Genomic DNA, 17,630 nt, shown 5'->3' with positions numbered 1-17,630 from the left:
CCATTGTGACACTGCAGGGCCTCATGGAAGTGTGGAGACACCAGACTGGCTCGGAGATTTCATATGCTGCAGGGTAGGAGGGCTCTGCAGAGGGACCTGGGCAGGCTGGATCCAGGGCAGAAATCCAACAAGGTGAGGTTTAACAAGTCCAAGTGCCACGCCCTGCACTTTGGTTACAACACCCTCTTCAGTACTACAGGCTGGAGACAGAGTGGCTGGACAGTGACCAGGCAAAAAGGGACCTGGGGGCACTGATGGACAATAGGTTGTACATGAGCCAGCAGTGTGCCCAGCTGGCCATGAAAGCGAATGGTTTCTGACCTGGATAAGGAATGGTGTGGCCAGCAGGGTGTGGTGGTACAGGGCTGGAGATACCACCGAGTACAGAACTGACAGAACTAGATCAAGAGATGGGAAGGAGATGGAGCGGGCCTGCAGGTAGACAAAAAACCCAGTCCTGGTAAACAGGAGACCACGGCCAGGTGAGGGAGGCAGGTGGAAAAGGCTTTGTGCCGTCCCTGCTCAGAGGGGATCCTCAGCACAGCCCTGAAAATCTGCACATAGGAGAAAATAATGAATAGAAAGCAAGTGAGTGCTAAACAGACACTAACAGCAAGAAGCCCAAGTTCATTGAAGTTTGAGTGAGAGCAGGGAGAGCTTGAGGATCTGTGGGATTTCACAGAAGAACTGGCCCAGGGCATTGCCATGGCACAGGGGCAGGGAAAATGTATTGACTGTGTGCAGCAGTGACTAGAGAAAGGCGCTGGCCCAGGCAGCTGCTGCCATGTGGGCACAAGCTCTGCTTCCCAGGAGGGTCCCGTAGTGCAGGGGTTTGCAGATGGACACGTAGCGGTCGTAGCACATGATGGTCAGGAAATAATACTCTGCTGATACAAAGAAAACAAAAAAGAAAACCTGAGCAACACATCCTTTATAGGAGATGTTCCTGGTGTCCCAGAGGGAATTGTGCATGGCTTTGGGCACAGTGGTGCAGGTGGTGCCCAGGTCTCTGAGGGCCAGGTGGAGCAGGAAGAAGGACATGGGCAGCCTTGGGCTGCTCAGGATTTTTTCAAGGGGATGTGTTGCACCACAGCCCTGCCCTGGGAGGGAAATTCCTCTCTTCTTGCATCCAGTCTGGTCTATCCCAACTGCACTTTGCATTCATTCTTTCTTTCTTTCTTAGGCAGTTTTACACTATATCAGAAGTGTCTCTGAAACACCTCTTTAAACACTCTGATGGCTCTCCTCCACTGTTCTCAGTCTCCACTCCACTGAGCACAGAGCTCCTTTGTCCCTGTACTGTGGTTATGTACCTGAAGCCTGCATACCTCACCTTGGGAGTTCTCTGGGCCCTCTCCAAAGTATTTACAATTGATATCATTGAGTTCATAATCTAAGAAAATCACCAGAGGAACAAGACCAGCCAGACCGCTCTGTTCTGGCTACTTTTGTCTGGGAGCAATCCTCGGACAGATAGAATCTGGGAGGCCAAATCCCAGTTTTGGCCGTTGGCCCTGGATGAGAGAGACAGGTATTTTCCATAGGAAGTAAGGAATAGAGACTCAGTGTTTCAGGGGCAGATGGGAGGTGACCACCAGAGCCAAAGACAGCCATATCTGGTTGTCATGGCAGCTTTTCTCCGAGAGAAACCCTTGCATACAGGGAGTTCTTTAGGGGCAGTACCAATTTCGGCCAGGGGCACCAGAAAGACAGAGTTCTTTTCTATAGGAAGGAAAGCCCAGAGCCCCAGTGCTCCAGGGGCTGATGAGAGGCAGCCCTTGTCGTGCAAAATTACTTTTGACCTGTCTGGTTGTCCATGGGAGGCCAAGGATGCCAGACCTTTTTCATGTCCCCTTGGTTCTGTGGGAACCTACAGCATCACAACTGTCTCCATGATTCCATGGGGTCTGGCAGTGCCACAATGTTCTCCATGGATCCACGGTGCCCTGCAGGATCACAGACGCCCTTTGGCTGCACAACGCTCTGTAAAGCCACAATGGTCTTTTGGTTTCACAAAGACCTGCTGTTTCACACTGGCCCTATGGGACCATGTGGCCCAGCAGTGTCAAAATGATGCCTGTGGTTCCACCAGGCCCCACGAGGCACAGTGTCACAATGATCCCTCGGATCCATGGTGCCCTACAGTGTCACAATGGTCCTTTGGTCACAATGGACTTCTAGTTCCATGAGCTTTCATGATCTCAGCAACAGTTCTGCAGTGTCACCATGGACTTTTTGGTTCTGTGGGGCCCAGCAGTGTCACAATGCACTCATGGCTGCAGGAGATTCCATAGTGTCACCATGGCCTCCTTGGATCTGCAGTATAACAATGGACCATTGGTTCCATGTGGCCCCACAGTGTCACAATGGCCCCTTGGTTCCATGAGGCCTTTCTCTGTCACAATGTACTTTTGGTTCCATGAGGTTTCCTAGTGTCACAAGTGACCACAGATTCCATATGGCCCCACTCTGACAAAACGGATTTTGGTTCCATGCAGCCCCACAGTGTAAAAAGGTCCCTTTGTTCCTTGAGGTTTCACAGTGTCACAGGTGACTCCTTGGTTCTGTGAGGCCCTGCTGTAACCAAATATCCAAAATATCAGACTAAGACTTCTTAACACTAATTTGGTGTTAAAGTGGGCATCATTTTTTTTCAGATCTCAGGTCCAATGTGGGATAACTCCTAAGCTTATGTGGACACGTCATTCTACACATCCAGGTTTGCTCAGCATCAGAGACACCTTTCCCTTGTTTGTCCCCTCCTGTCATCACTGCCACCAGTGTTCTACACTGACTGGAACCTGAGGACACTTTCTCAATCATATCTCCCAGTGGGATCCATTAAAATTTCAAGAAACTTTGGACTTTAAACCTCACTTAGAGTTCTTGAGAAGTTTTTTCAGCATACTCTGAGGGACTGAGTCTTATGTAAACAGCACCAAAGCCCTGAGAAGGTCATTAAACTACTTGTGCTCTGTCTGTGCTGCTCAGCTGGGCCGAGCTCCTGGCACAGAGGGCAATCCTGACAACCAAGAAGAGCTTCAAAAAGACATTTCTGCTGAGGAGCAGCTCCTCTCCCAGCCCAGTAGGGCTGGGCACTGCCTGCAGCCATCCCAGGTACAGCACAGAGGGACTGAGAGCTTCAATCATTCAGGGCTGGGAAGGTGCTCAGAAGTGACTGGGGCAGAATCACTCCCAGCCCTTGACACAGGAAGCCTCTGGCTGCAGGACAAGGCAGCAGCAGCTCCTGCAGTGATCTCCTGAAGCTGGAACATCCCAATGCCTACAGACTCAGTGAGTACATTCTCTGATTCTCTCTTTTGTGGAGTAGCCAGGCGTGCCCAGGGCTGTGCTGCAGATCAGGGTCCTGCAGCCCAAGGAGCTGTGCTGGGACAGGGACACTCTTGCCAGTCAGGGACAGCTCTCAGCCAGCCCTGGGAGCTGCCCCAGCCCTGGGGGACAAGGTCTGGGTGGAAGCTGGTAAGGCTTGGAAGTTTTGTCCTTGTGTGATGAAAATGCTGCATTGTTCAGGGCTGCTCCCAGCATGACATTTAAATGCAGAAGATTACCAATGAGATTTTACAGGGAGCACTGCCAGGAAGCACCTGTGTAAAAGGGAAAATCATTCTTTTTTAATCTACTGCTCCTGGTTGCCTGGATGGGAAATTTCAAACTGATAATGATCACTCACTTCAGGATGATAAAAACTAAGAAAATTCCTCAGATCTCAAAAATTATGAAGTGACAAAAATCAGCACAGGACCCCTTAAATGCAGCATCCGCATTGCTTTTCCAGCATCCTCGGGGATGCTCTGACGTTGCCATCAAAATTCTGAAGAGGCTGAGCTGGCCTGGACACTGCCCTGTGCTGGGAGGTGTGTGCAGGGCAGAGCTGAGTCCCCAGGGCTGGGCTGGGCTCTGGCAGCACTTGCAGACCCCAGCCCTGGGCACAGGGATGCAGCTGCTGGCAGGGACAGCTCCAGGTAGTAGAGCTCTGGGCAGGTAGTGGGGGGAAAGTGCCACCAAGCTGGGCTAGGATATTTGAAGTCTCTCCGAACTGAATTATTCCATGATTGCTTTTTTTTTACAGATCCCCATTCCAAGACACAGCAAATGTCCAACAGCAGCTCCATCAGCCACTTCCTCCTGCTGGCACTGGCAGACACGCAGCAGCTGCAGCTCCTGCACTTCTGCCTCTTCCTGGGCATCTCCCTGGCTGCCCTCCTGGCCAACGGCCTCATCATCAGCGCCGTAGCCTGCGGCCACCACCTGCACACCCCTATGTTCTTCTTCCTGCTCAACCTGGCCCTCACTGACCTGGGCTGCATCTGCACCACTGTGCCCAAAGCCATGCACAATTCCCTCTGGGACACCAGGAACATCTCCTATAAAGGATGTGCTGTACAGCTCTTTTTGTTTATCTTTTTCATTGGAACAGAGTATTCCCTCCTGACCATCATGTGCTACGATCGCTACGTGTCCATCTGCAAACCCCTGCACTACGGGACCCTCCTGGGCAGCAGAGCTTGTGCCCACATGGCAGCAGCTGCCTGGGCCAGTGGCTTTCTCAATGCTCTGCTGCTCACAGCCAATACATTTTCCCTGCCCCTGTGCCACAGCAATGTCCTGGGCCAGTTCTTCTGTGAACTGCCACACATCCTCAAACTCTCCTGCTCACACTCCAAACTCAGGGAACTTGGGCTCACTGCTGTTAGTACCTGTTTAGCACTTGGATGTTTTGTTTTCATTGTTTTCTCCTATGTGCAGATCATCAGAGCTGTGCTGAGGATTCCCTCTGAGCAGGGACGGCACAAAGCCTTTTCCACCTGCCTCCCTCACCTGGCTGTGGTCTCCCTGTTTATCAGCACTGCTGCATTTGCTTACCTGAAACCCCCCTACATCTCCTCCCCATCCCTGGATCTGGCCCTGTCAGTTCTGTACTCAGTGGTGCCTCCAGTCCTGAACCCCCTCATCTACAGCCTGAGGAATCAAGAGCTCAAGGCTTCAGTGTGGACACTGATGACTGGCTGCTTTCAGGAACATTAAACTGCTAGTCAATTTCTGAAAACCACTTGTAATAAAAGTCATCTTTTATACTTCTTCTTGGTTTGGTTGTGGGGTTATTTTTGCTTTGTTTTAGTTTTATCACATTGTCCATTAAAAAAACTCACTCTGTTCCTTTGCTCATTATGTTTCTCCATCTTCCCTGTGGCCACAAAATGTGTCAATAAAGGGTTGCAGTCTTCGTGGCATTAAACACACTGAAGGATTTCTCTCCCAACAAAGTTTTCTTCAGAGATGCCCCTTTCGTTCCCTTCCCTGGAGGTGCAGCAACAATGTCTGTGTGCAGAGCTGGAGCAGATCAGTGCTGGCACAGCAGCTGTGCCCAGCAGCAGCAGCACTTGGTGTTGCCAGTGCTGCTCCCGTGCCACTGCCCTGCTGCCCTCCTGCCCCTCGTGTTGCTGCAGGGCCTGAGTGCTCTCGGGGCCAGGCACAGCCCTGGGGGTGGCAGTGCCGGGGCTGCAGCAGGGACAGGCCATGGGCACTGCTGGGGCAGTGCTGATGCCTCAGGGCAGGGCCAGGGGGCTCCAGGCTCCTTGGCCAGACTCTCTCCACAACACTTGGCCAGGCTAGTGCTGAGCAGAGAAAACCCCCGTGAGCTGCCCAAGGCTGGCCGTGGGCAGGCTGTGGGCAAACAGCATGGCTGGTGTTCTGCAAGGTGCCTTCAAGGGGAGACCCTGGCAAGGAGCAGCAGAGCAGGGGCTGATCCATCTCCACTGCGCTGGACAGCCCAGGGCAGCGTCCCAGAGCGTCCTCATGCAGCTGCCAACAACATCCCCCCTCTGCAGCCCTGGCCTCTCCCCTAGCTCACACAGGTGCCGCATCCTTGCAGGCACAGACATGGCAGCACTGGCTCAGGAGCCCCTGTTTGCACTGCACAGAGCAGGTGTCAGCACCCCCATGGTGCTGCTGTGGGGAGATGGAGCTGAGTGAACAGAAATGCATCAATCTGTGGGGCCAGCAAGGGCTGCGGGACAGGAGGGAAACCACTCAGGTTCGTTGTGGCCTCTGATGTGAGGCAGAAATTTTGTTTCCATGATCTGTGAGTTTCCTGTCCCACTGCAGATGTTGTTGCTCAGAGCCAGGGATGCTTGGCAGACACCTCCAAACTGCCCTGAGCATTTCTTCTGCTTCACCTTTGCTTTCTTTCCTCTATCCGGGTAAAAATTTCTTCCTCTTTTCCATCCCTGTTCCCTCCCCTGCAAACAATTCATGCCTGTTTGCCTTTCTTATCTGGCCCCACTCCCCATTTCAGTTCCTCAGTTGGCACCATGGAGCATCCATTGGTGAGCAGGGTCATCCTAGAGGTGCTTCAGGAATTGTCTGCAGGGTCCTGCATTGCCTTGTGCTGCTCCCTTGCCAGAGGCACCACAGGCCAGGTGGGCACATCTGGGCTGGTGTGTCTGGGTATGGGGCTCCCTGTTCTGGGCAGTGAGGAGGGGTTGGAGAGGCTCTGTTGGATGGGCTTTGAGGCTGTGTGGAGAAATTGAGGGACCTGGGCTGCTGGACCTTCTGAAGAGGAGGCCCCAGGGCTCATCCTGCAACTGTTCCAAGGATGGTTTCAGAGAATTAGAATCAGCGAAGTTTGAAAGACCTTGGAGATCATCAAGTCCAACCTGTGTCCTGACATTACCTTGTCTTCCTGAGCCTCCTCCTCTCCAAAATAAACATCCCCAGCTCCCTCAGACACTCCTCACAGGACTTATGTTCCAGACACCTCACCAGCCTTGTTGCCCTTCTCTGGACACACTCCAGCCCCTCCATGTCCTTCCTAAATTGCGGACCCACAAGTTGCACACAGCACTCGAGGTGCTGCCCAACCAGTGCTGAGTACAGGTGAAGAATCACTGCCCTGGTCCTGCTGGCCACACCATTCCTGACCCAGGCCAGGTACCACTGGCCTTCTTGTCCCCCTGGGTACACTGCTGGCTCATGTCCAGCCTGTTGTCCATCAGTGCCCCCAGGAACCTTTCTGCCTGGTTCTGTCCAACCACTCTGTCCCCAGCCTGAAGTGCTGCAGGGGTTGTTGTGGCCAAAGTGCAGGACCCGGCATCTGGTCTTGTTAAACTTCACCTTGCTGGATTTGGGCCCTGGATCCAGCCTGTCCAGGTCCCTCTGCAGAGTCCTCCTACCCTGCAGCAGATGAAATTTCCCAGCCAACCTGGTGTCTCCACAGCTCCATGAGGCCCTGCAGTGTCACAGTGGTCTCCATGATTCCATGAGGCTTCCCAGTGTCACAATGTCCCTTTGGTTCCCTGGGACCCCTTGGTGTCACAAAGTCCCTTGGATCCTTGGGCCCCACAGTGTCACAATGGCACCTTGATCCCCCAAGGCCCTGCAGTGTCACAATGGATCCTTGGTTCCATGAGGTCTCACATTGCAGCAATGCTCTCCTATGTTGCACAGTGTCACAATGGCCTCTTTGTCCCAAGGCGTATCATGGTGTCATCATGGTTTCCTTCATTCCAGGAGTCCCTGAGAAGCAGCACTGGACCCTTGGTTCCCTGGGCCTCTGCAGTGTCACAGTGGCCCCTTGGCTCTGTGGTTCCATGTTGTACACAGTGTCACTCTGGTCCTCTCAGTTACATGGGGCCCTACAGTGTCACAATGGCCCCTTGCTTCCCCAGGGCCCTGCAGTGTCACAATCATCACAGAATCACCCAGGCTGCAAAAGACCTTGAAGAGCATCAAGTTCAGCCTGTTACCCAACAGCAGCTTCTCACACAGTCCATGGCACTCAGCGCCACATCCAGTCTATCCTGAAACATCTCCAGGTACAGTGACTCACCCACCTCTCTGGGCAGCCCATACCAATGCCCAATCACCCCCATCACTGACCACACCCACTGCCCAGACACTGAGGCCCACATCCCACTGAACACACCATTGACCACTAAACAGACCACACCTCACTGACCATACCTACTAATCACACCCTACTGACCACCACAAGGACCATTACCCACTGACCCCAACCACTGATAACACCTACTGACCACCCCACTGACCACACCCAATGGTCACCTCACTGACCACAATGCAATGACCACCCAAGTGAGCACACCCCCACTGACCTCACCCACTGACCACACCTCCACTGATCACCTCCACTGCCCACAAAGACCACACCAAGTGACCACCCCTCACTGACCAAACCCACCAACCACACCCACTGCTCACACCCACTGACCACACCAATGACCACATCCCCGATCACCCAACTGACAATCCTCACCTGTTACCCAATTTGCCACATTCACTGACCACACCTACTGACCAGAGCTATTGACCACACCCACTGACCACACAAACCATCTCCGCTAACCACACCCCAATAACCGCAGCCCACTGAGCACACCCACTGCCTACACACCACTGTCCACACCCTTTCCCAAAAAACAGTGACCACAGCCCACTGACCACACCCACTGACTGCATCCACCCTTCACCCTACCTAACCACAACCAGTGACCACACTTTTCTGACCATACCCACTATGAAGACATCAATGCCTACACCCCACTGACCACATGTAAGAGTCGGTCCAGAGTTTTCTGATCTGCCTCACGACCATCATCAGAGACTGGGCCCTGATATTGAACCACTTGCCCTGAACTGGAACTCCTGCCTGGCCAAGGTGGATGCTTGCAGGCCAAGGACTCTTTGTAGCTGTGCCTTATGCTTGTCATGGTGCTGCAGGGTGCTGATTATCACACCCTGTCCCCGAACCTGCATCATGGGGCTACGATCTCCACACACAATAGTCCATAAATCTTCCCACCTTTTGGCCAGAGACCACTCGCTTTGGAAAAGGACTATAAAAAGTGACTTTCCTAAAAAGACTTTGAGATCTCTTTCTCCCCAAGGGATTGAAGATGCATCTCGTCTCCTCTCATCGGAGGCCATGAGGATGCCTCCTGTCTGTTGGTAGCTATATCCCATCTTTTCTCCCTCTCTCTCCCCGTTTTACTTCATCCCTCTCTCTCTCCCTCTCTCAAAACTTGATTGTTAGCATGCAATAAACTGCATTACTGCTTTCTGCTAAACAAACCTGAGTCTCTTGTTTTGTCTTTTGCATCCTGGGGTTGAACAAACCATCACGACTCACGCTCAGATTGAGAGGATCGTGACACTCCTGGGCCAAGGCCCCCTGAGCTGGCCAGGAGCCCAGACCTCCACTCCCAATGTTGGGGCTCCAAACAAAAGTGTCCATGCCAAACAGGTCAGCGAGTTTCCCTGGGAACAGAGGCACCCATGCTGGGTGGAACTGTTGATCTGCTGGGGGGTAGAAAGTGTCTGCAGAGACACCTGGACAGGCTGGATCATGGCTGAGGCCACCTGTATGAGGTTCAACAAGGTGAAGGGCCCCATGCTGCATGTCAGCCACAACAGCCATGGGAGGCTCCAGGCTGGGGACAGAGAGGCTGGAAAGCCACTCAGAAGAAAAAGTCATGGGGTGCTATTTGGCAGTGGCTGAACATGAGCCAGAGAGGGCCCAGGTGGCCAAGAAGGCCAAGAGCATCCTGTCCTAGGATATGCTTTAGTGGTGACCTTGGCAGTGTTAGCAGCCTCAGATTATTCGGGGGATTCTCTGGTCTTAAAGCGGTTTTCCAATGAAACAGTTCTGCAGCTCTAAACATCTATTCCTTGTTTTGTAGGATGCAGTCCCAAATAGACCCACATTGATATTTTTAAGGAATTTAGCATCTCCCTTTCCTTGAAAGTAAAGGGAACCAGGCTTTAAATGCTCTTAAAACACTTTCATTCCTTGATCTTCAGCTGTGCATTTGAATTGAGGTGCTTTTGTACAGAAAGGTTGGACCATGAGATAAATGCAGGCAATTTAGCTGCAATGGCACTTGTTTTATCTGCTTTTCTGCTTCCTTTCCCTATGGGTAGCAAATCTGGGAGTATTTGTCTCTTGCTTTGAGTTCTGGCTCAGACTTGCTCACAGATGTGTTGTTAAATATTATCTACTCCTTTCTCTTGAAAAAACCTAGCTAGAGACAAGGCTTTCAAACCAGTCCCCAGTATGATTAGCCCAATGTCCCTGTTTAAATCCATGTATGCTTGTATTAGAAGGAGTGAACTATTCTAACTCCCCTGCCCCCTCCCCTTTTTTTTTAAGTAGCTCTTCAGGCAACTCCTGTATGCCATTCCAAGTCTTTGTTATCAAATGTGTGATGTTGCTGCTGTAGCAGCACCCTCAGTTCAGTGGGAACAACTCCAGAGCACTGGGTGCCACAGCAGTGGGTGCGATGAGAGACTCCCCTCCACTGCCATGGCCATCCAGCCACGGGGAGAGCAGCTGCTGGGGCTGCCGCCATTCTGCTGACAGCAGTCTGCCCCCAACATGTGGACTGTGTGGCCATGATTTTGGCAGAATGTGGAAAATGCATTGTTTGAAGCTATTTTTATGTTGTCTAACATCACCTGACTGGAGCAGCTTGGTAGGCAGAACGCCCTATGGGCAGAGCCACGGCAGGGATGTGTGGCTGTCACTTGCACTGGCAGTGTCAGTTTTCCAGGCACCTCCTGATACAGCTGTGGGAGAAGGCACCAGCAGCTGAATCAGGCCCAGGAAGCAGCATCAGCAGCACATTGAGGAGACCCTCATCTGTAAAGAGCCCCTCACCCCTTTTGCTCCCTCATGGCAGCACAAAGTGATTCCAATGCAGGTGCAGGGCTGAAGCAGACTGGAGACTCCTTCAGGCAGGGCTTGCTGCAATCTTGTTCCTGCAGTTGTGCTGGGAGGATGTTGGCTGCAGCAGGGGTGTCCATGCCCAGGAATGCTGCTCGGCTCAGGGAGGCAGAGTATGCACAAAAGCTGCTTTCAAAGCACTGATTGTGAACCCCCTGAACCACTGGCAAGTGCAACAGCTCTTCTTCACTCCGTGCAAGTGAGAGCCCAGCCATGGAGTCTGTCCCTGGGAACAGGGAAACACTCTGAGGATGGTTCTGAATTTTCAGGGAAAGTCAAAATGAGAATCGTTTTGAGGCTGGTGTTGCTGTGTTGGGTTTGGGTGTGTCTGCAGGAAAGAAAGCAGGAATAAACCCCTGCCACAATGAAGGAGAACCTTTGCATGGCCAATTTCCACCCTACAGACACACTGATCATATTGGCCCACTAAATACTGGGGGCAGTGAATGAAGAGTGAAAAGCTTCTTTGAGGAGACAGGAGAGATGAGACATGAAGAAATAATTTTGCTGATGCAGGAAAAGGGATCAGACCCACTGGTCCCTTGGCTCATGCTCAGTTCTGCCAAATCAAGCATGATTAGTTTTAACCACTCTGCTGGAGAGTATTTCAGAAAAACCTGCTCCGTGCTATTTCCATTAAGAAAATTTTGAATTGTCAGGAAGCACCAAGATCAGAAATATTTTGAGGCAAATCCTGTTTATGTTGTGTTTCAGTGTCTCTGCAACAAAGAAAGCAGGGAATAAACACCTGAAGCAATGAAGAGGAGCAAAGGTGGAATGTTTGGATGGTCAGTTTGTTCTCTAATGATATCAGCCAACTGAATTCAGGGGTCATCTACTGGGGGGTGCAAAGCTTGTTTTACTGCCAATAACTGGTTGTGTCACAGCACTTTATTTGCTATGAAGAGAAATAAACAAAATCCTCAGCCAACAAGCTGCAGCCCAGAACTCAGTGGGAAGGACATAAATGAAGGCCTTGAAAAGCAGCTTTGGAAAGCATCAACTTCCTAGACAGTGTCAAACCCTCAGGCCTGGTTGGGCCCAGGGCTGGCTGCCCTTGGGAAAGGAAAGGAAGGGAAGGGAAGGGAAGGGAAGGGAAGGGAAGGGAAGGGAAGGGAAGGGAAGGGAAGGGAAGGGAAGGGAAGGGAAGGGAAGGGAAGGGAAGGGAAGGGAAGGGAAGGGAAGGGAAGGGAAGGGAAGGGAAGGGAAGGGAAGGGAAGGGAAGGGAAGGGAAGGGAAGGGAAGGGAAGGGAAGGGAAGGGAAGGAAGGGAAGGGAAGGGAAGGGAAGGGAAGGGAAGGGAAGGGAAGGGAAGGGAAGGGAAGGGAAGGGAAGGGAAGGGAAGGGAAGGGAAGGGAAGGGAAGGGAAGGGAAGGGAAGGGAAGGGAAGGGAAGGGAAGGGAAGGGAAGGGAAGGGAAGGGGAGGGGATGGAGCTGGGGTGGAGGTTCTGTGGCCATAGAAACAATAGAACCACAGGTGGGCGCGTCACAAAGGGGCAGCCCCGCGCTGGGGCTGGGAAGGTTGTGGGTGACACGGACACAGCGGCTGGAGACGCAGCAGGAGACATGTCTGGCTCTGCTGTCTGTGCCCACTGCTGGTGATTGGAGTCACCCCACCTTGTTCTAGGGCAGGGGACCAGCTCCTCTCGCTGCTATCCCAGAGAGTTCCCAAATTCAATCGAGATGCTTCTGTGAGACACAAGTACGGTTTCAAACATGGATTTTACTGGAAAAGGAAAGGCCACAGAAGGAAAAGGTGAGGATAGAAAGGACCTGAAAGGCCTGACCAAAATGGAGAAAAGTCTCACCAGGGTTCAGGGAACATTGGTCCATGGTTGTCAGTGCTGGCCCTGTGTCAGGATTGGTGGCTGACAGCTACAGGTGATCCTGCAAGGACGCCCATGGCATCACAAGATTCTGTCATTAGTTCACTCTGCTTTCTCCTTTTTGACAGTAGACAAATCACTCATACTGTCAGCCAGGACAGGGACTGTGGCCACAGATGGCCACAAACTGAACATGGTCAGGAGATGCAAGTCCTGTTTCTTTCTTAGCCATCAATGTTGGGTCTCACTACAGATAAATTTCCTCTTCTTCCTCTGCTTGGTGATTGGGTCCATCACTGAGGATGATATTACGGTGCTGAAAGCTCTTTGAGGTTTGCCGAAATAGCAGTCACAGCTGTGTTGGTCTTTACTGGGTATTCACAAAAGGCCACCAGCAAGAAGAAATCTTTCCTCCCCTCTTATCATTGGAGCTTTCAACCTTTCCCTTCAGACACAATAACTCAATAGTGTTCAGAAGAATTAAACACAGGCTAGATCCATGAAAAATAAAAACAAAGAAATTTTCTCAAGAATTCAAAAATCCCTCTAGAGCTTCAACCATTGGACATGTATATGGTATGATAAAGGCGGAAGGTCATCTAACTCACCTGTTCCCTTGTGAACATGGCTCAGCCTCACACAGAGGTAAGGTGGGAGCTGGGCCAATCTCTGGCAGGAGGAAGGGTCTTGTGCCAGCCTGGAGAGCCTGTGCACATTGCCAGGGAACAGTTCTGCCCTGCAGGTGCCCCCTGCCATGAGTTGTGCTGCTCCCAGTGCCCCGTGGAGCTGCAGGGGTGCTCAGCTGTGGGGCAGGGAGAGGAGCAGGAGGCTGCATGTGCAGCTGAGCCATTGCTGGAAGCACACGGCTCTGGGCTCCCAGCTGTCCCAGGGCAGCCCAGAGGCCAGGCTGCTGCCCTGGGAGCTCTGTGCAAGTGGGTCAGGATGTGGCCCTGGCCTGCCCCAAGGGGCTGCTGGCAGGAACATGTTTCCCTGGGCAGCTATTTAGAAGTTTCCGGGAAACGTGTCCCATGGAATATGGAGCTTCAGATGCTTTAGGTTGGCATTGCAGCCTCTGTTACCATTTGTATCTCCACTTTGCAGGTCTATCTCCCAATAGTGCTGCCAAGAATCTTTCCAGGTCACCTCCCTCTATTCTCCTTCCCTCCAAGCCATTGCCTCCCATCCTGAAGAGCTCTCCTTCCAGGCAGCCAAGCCCGATGTGCAGTGGAGAGGAAGAGAGAGGGAAAAATGGCATTGGCTACAAAAATGTCAGTAGAAACAACCTGGAGCTGAGTTCTGAGGGAAAAGGGCGTGAGGTAAGGAGATCAAGCTAAGTCCTCTATGATAGATTGTCACTTTATGCCCTATAGTGATGCCTAGAGAGGCTGACCTGGAACAGACACTTCACTGAGTTAAAAGAATAAACTATTTATTTATTTATTTATTTAGAGGTCTTAAAGGGATACACCTTGGGCAGTAGAAGAGCCTGGCCAGGGCTACACCCAGGATGGATCCAAGATGGATCCTGATCACAAGTTTTTACACTTTTATAAGTATTGGGCCATAACCATATTGGGGTTAATTGTCCAGTTACAGCTTCAGGTCACAAAGTTCCATCATCTGGGTCCACTCCCTTCACTTTGCCATTGTTTATGCTTCGTGGATATAAGTTGTCCTGCATTCTCAAGCTGGAAAAGGAATTTTGGGCTAAACTCCACTGTGAAGAGAACCTATTGACACTTAATATGAAGTTCGGAGTCCCACAACAAGTCAGCACAGAATCTAGGAAATATGAAAGCTAAAATTTAAAGCATCAGTAAGAAGGAATCTGAGAGCTTTTCCTGTGGTATGAGCCCAGGGAAGCAACTGAGCCAAGGAAGATGGGGGTGTAGTGCAGACTTCACATCCTCAGCATGTACCAATTGCAGGAGAGGTCCTTCAATGGTTTCTGGGCTCTGTCGTGGCTCCTGCTCTGCCTTATTGCTGGGAAAACCCCAAGAAGAAGTCAGAGCAGCTCAAGTTGTCCAATCTGGCCAAGCAATCCTCCTACATTCAGTAACCTATGGGTATCTGTGAACCATGTCTATGTCTTTGTGGTGTTTTAAGTCAACTCTGTCTGCTTGGGAAGCAAGAAGGTGTTTGCTGGAACAGGCAGTCCTGCAAAGTCAGTTCCAGGCTCTCTCAGCTTCTGAGTTGTGCAGCCATGGCCTTCTGCACAGTTGTCTCTGATGCTGTTTCTAGACTTCATCAGCTTCTGGGCAGCTGTGTGCCCTGGCATGACTTTGTCCAGAGGGAAGGGATGGGAGGTGGCCATGGGGAGAGCAGCTCAGAGCCCAGCCACACGATTGCCTTTGCAGCAGGGCCAGCACCTGCAGTTGTTTTGGGTTTCCCATGGGGTGCAGGAGGAGGCAGGTGAACGACAGCTTTGGTAAAGAGAATGTCCAATCAAAGGCTTGTGTACTTGATGTCAGCCTTGATGAGAAAGGGCCCAATGTATCCCTGACAGGATCTGATCCTTTCACTGGAGTTTGAACATGTCCTCATATGGCTCTTTAGCTGTGCCAGAAATGGTGGGATACTAAGCAAGGGCGTGCATCTGCTCCCACTGCCTCCACTCCCCTTCCTGGCCATGGCATGGGAGCCCTGGAGAAACCTGGGCTGGCAGAGACCTTCCAGAGAGCAGCAGGGCAGGGAGCTCTGCTGAACTTCCTGGATGCCAGTGAGCCTGAGATGATGGAGGTGTGGGAGCTGGAGAGCAGCAAGCATCCCGAGAGCTCAGCAGCTTCTGGGCTGAAAGGCTGCTGGGGAACTGAAAGAGGGAAGGGCAGCAGCAGAAGGAATGAGGGGCTTGAGAAAAGCAGGTTTTGACATCCTGCAGAATGGCTTTGTGGGGATGTGGCTGGAGATTTGCAGTGGCTGTGAGGTGCCTAAGGGGCAGGGATGGAACAGTGATCTAAACCCATTCCCATACCATCCAAAATGCCAGTGAAGGCAGTGGCACCCCTGAACATACTGATGCCAAATGTGGATTCCAGATGTGGAGGTTCTTTCTGGCCCCCAGGTGCTCTACAGGCACCTAACTCCCGGAGCTCTATAGGATCCTGCTCTGAGCTCTTAGGCTCTTACTTGTTGGGTAATCTTCTAAATAAGCAAAACAGCTAATAGTTAAAAAGATTATTTATTACAAAGCACATCTTATTACAAAGCACATCAGTCTCAAAAGGCAATACCAAAAGCAATGGCAAGCAATGGCAAAAGCAGTAGCAATAAGCAAATGGCAAGAAGCCAGAATGGCTAAAAGCAGCACCTCTCCCAATACATACTGCTATATAGCAGTTTTCCAACAAGCTAAGATGCAAACTCAGACCACTACTCTTTAACCTATTAGAATTCTAGCTTCTTTGCTCACCAGGTTATGTATAACACTACACATAGAATCTATCTAAGAAATGCAAGCAATATTCTTACTATAATGCTATTATGTCTAAGCCCTGTCAACAACAGTGGCCTCTACTGAAGATATCAGTGTTTTTGCAACCTTCAGCAGAACAGAAGCTACTGCTGTGGAATCCAGACCTTTTACTCACTAAAGACATCAGAACTCACTCTAAGACTTATTCAATCCCTGCACTCTGACTTCTCTCTGAAGAATTCAGAGAGACCCCTAATTCACTGACTCCAGCACATGGCCTTCCAGCATTTGCCAATCAGACTCATCCTCCCAGGTAACAGTGGCCTTCCCTATTTCGCCTGACCGGTCAGTGAAAGCAGCAGAACCTTGCACTGGCACACGACTACTTTTGGTTCTCAAAGAAAACTTAACTGTCTTTGCTACTTGCAGTAGCTTATGGCTGGGCAGATGACAAGCAATCTGTCCTTTATAATCTTGCAGTGCACTTTGCAAGGAACACTATTAACAAAGCCTCCTTCAAAGAACTCCTGCTCCACAGGAAATATAATCCTTGTGGGGTCCACTGCTATCAAGTGCACGCGTTGTAGACAGCATTTGATTATCAGTCAGGCAAACAATTCCAACACCATCCTTGCTGTCTTTTGCAGCTGATGTGGCACAATAACCCACTCCAGAATGTGCAAAGGATCAGACTATGTCTCATTCCGCTACCCAGTGATACCTGTAGGATGTAAATCCAGATTGGTGATAAACACAGTGATATCAATGGAAGGATCTGCTTGGCATTCCTGATGAGTAGAAAGACCATGCTGCAGCCTGCTGCAGTGTGTCGGGCTACAATGACAATCCTGTGGCAAAACTTTCCATTGATATCTCTGCCCTGGCTCAGAATTGTTCACTGCAGGCACCGTAAAAACAAATTTTGGCATATCTTCAGGACACAAGGGTACTGTGAAAAAGCAATCCTTCAAGTCAATGACCAAAATGTCCCATCCATCAGGGAGCATGGTGGGCAAGGCATACCAGGCTGCACTGCCCCCATGCTCTCCATCACTGCATTTGAACCAATTGACGAAGGGCTATCAACTTAATTTTTTGTATGGACCACTAGTTCTGCCAAACAGAACAACAGTCAACCACCGTAAAGGCATCATAGGATAATTCCTGCTCTTCACCTCAATAACCCCAATCAGAAATTTGCCTCAATTCGCACTCCCCAGGCTGCCAAACCTCCGAGTTGAATTTGAGGTGGTATGGTGCCTGGTATCATCAGAGTACACAACATCTGTGTGTGCTGGTCAGAGATATTCATTGTGATGCATGAAAGGCAATGAAAATACCTTTCAGCGAATTTAGTCAAAAGGATATGTTTATTTCAGTGCTGGGCGAACATGCGGGATGTCTCCAAAAGGTGTGTGCGCCCTCGGCAGTTTTTGGTCCTTCATTTATTCACAAAAATCATGCATATTCAAAAACACCTATACACATTTATTACCCGTCACTGCCCTTTCCCCACTTAGTATTAAAATTAGCTGCATACTCATTGTGGCTGCGGAGTATCCCCTCGGTTTTTGGGCGGTGGTCTTCAATTTGAGTCGGAGGGTTGTAAGAGATGAAGTAAGGATCATCTA

The 17,630-nt window shown here is 50.9% G+C and overlaps 2 protein-coding genes across 2 annotated transcripts in view; both read left to right on the top strand.

Annotated features, from left to right (window-relative positions):
* LOC306815457 (olfactory receptor 14J1-like) overlaps positions 1-17,630 on the top strand; it is a gene marked incomplete at its 3' end in the record, with an annotated part of 95,671 nt that overhangs the window by 12,883 nt on the left and 65,158 nt on the right. The window lies entirely within an intron of this gene.
* LOC306815455 (olfactory receptor 14J1-like) lies at positions 3,184-5,046 on the top strand (the record flags this gene model as incomplete). The annotated part of the gene is made up of 2 exons (XM_079332012.1): positions 3,184-3,294; positions 4,091-5,046. Exon 2 carries the CDS (start codon positions 4,114-4,116, stop codon positions 5,044-5,046), a length of 933 nt encoding a protein of 310 aa, XP_079188138.1. The 5' UTR covers positions 3,184-3,294; positions 4,091-4,113.

The sequence above is a fragment of the Erithacus rubecula genome (assembly GCF_903797595.1).
Source record: "Erithacus rubecula genome assembly, contig: scaffold_135_arrow_ctg1, whole genome shotgun sequence".
In the NCBI taxonomy this organism is placed as follows: Eukaryota; Metazoa; Chordata; class Aves; order Passeriformes; family Muscicapidae; genus Erithacus; species Erithacus rubecula.
This window is presented reverse-complemented; position numbering and strand designations above follow the sequence as displayed.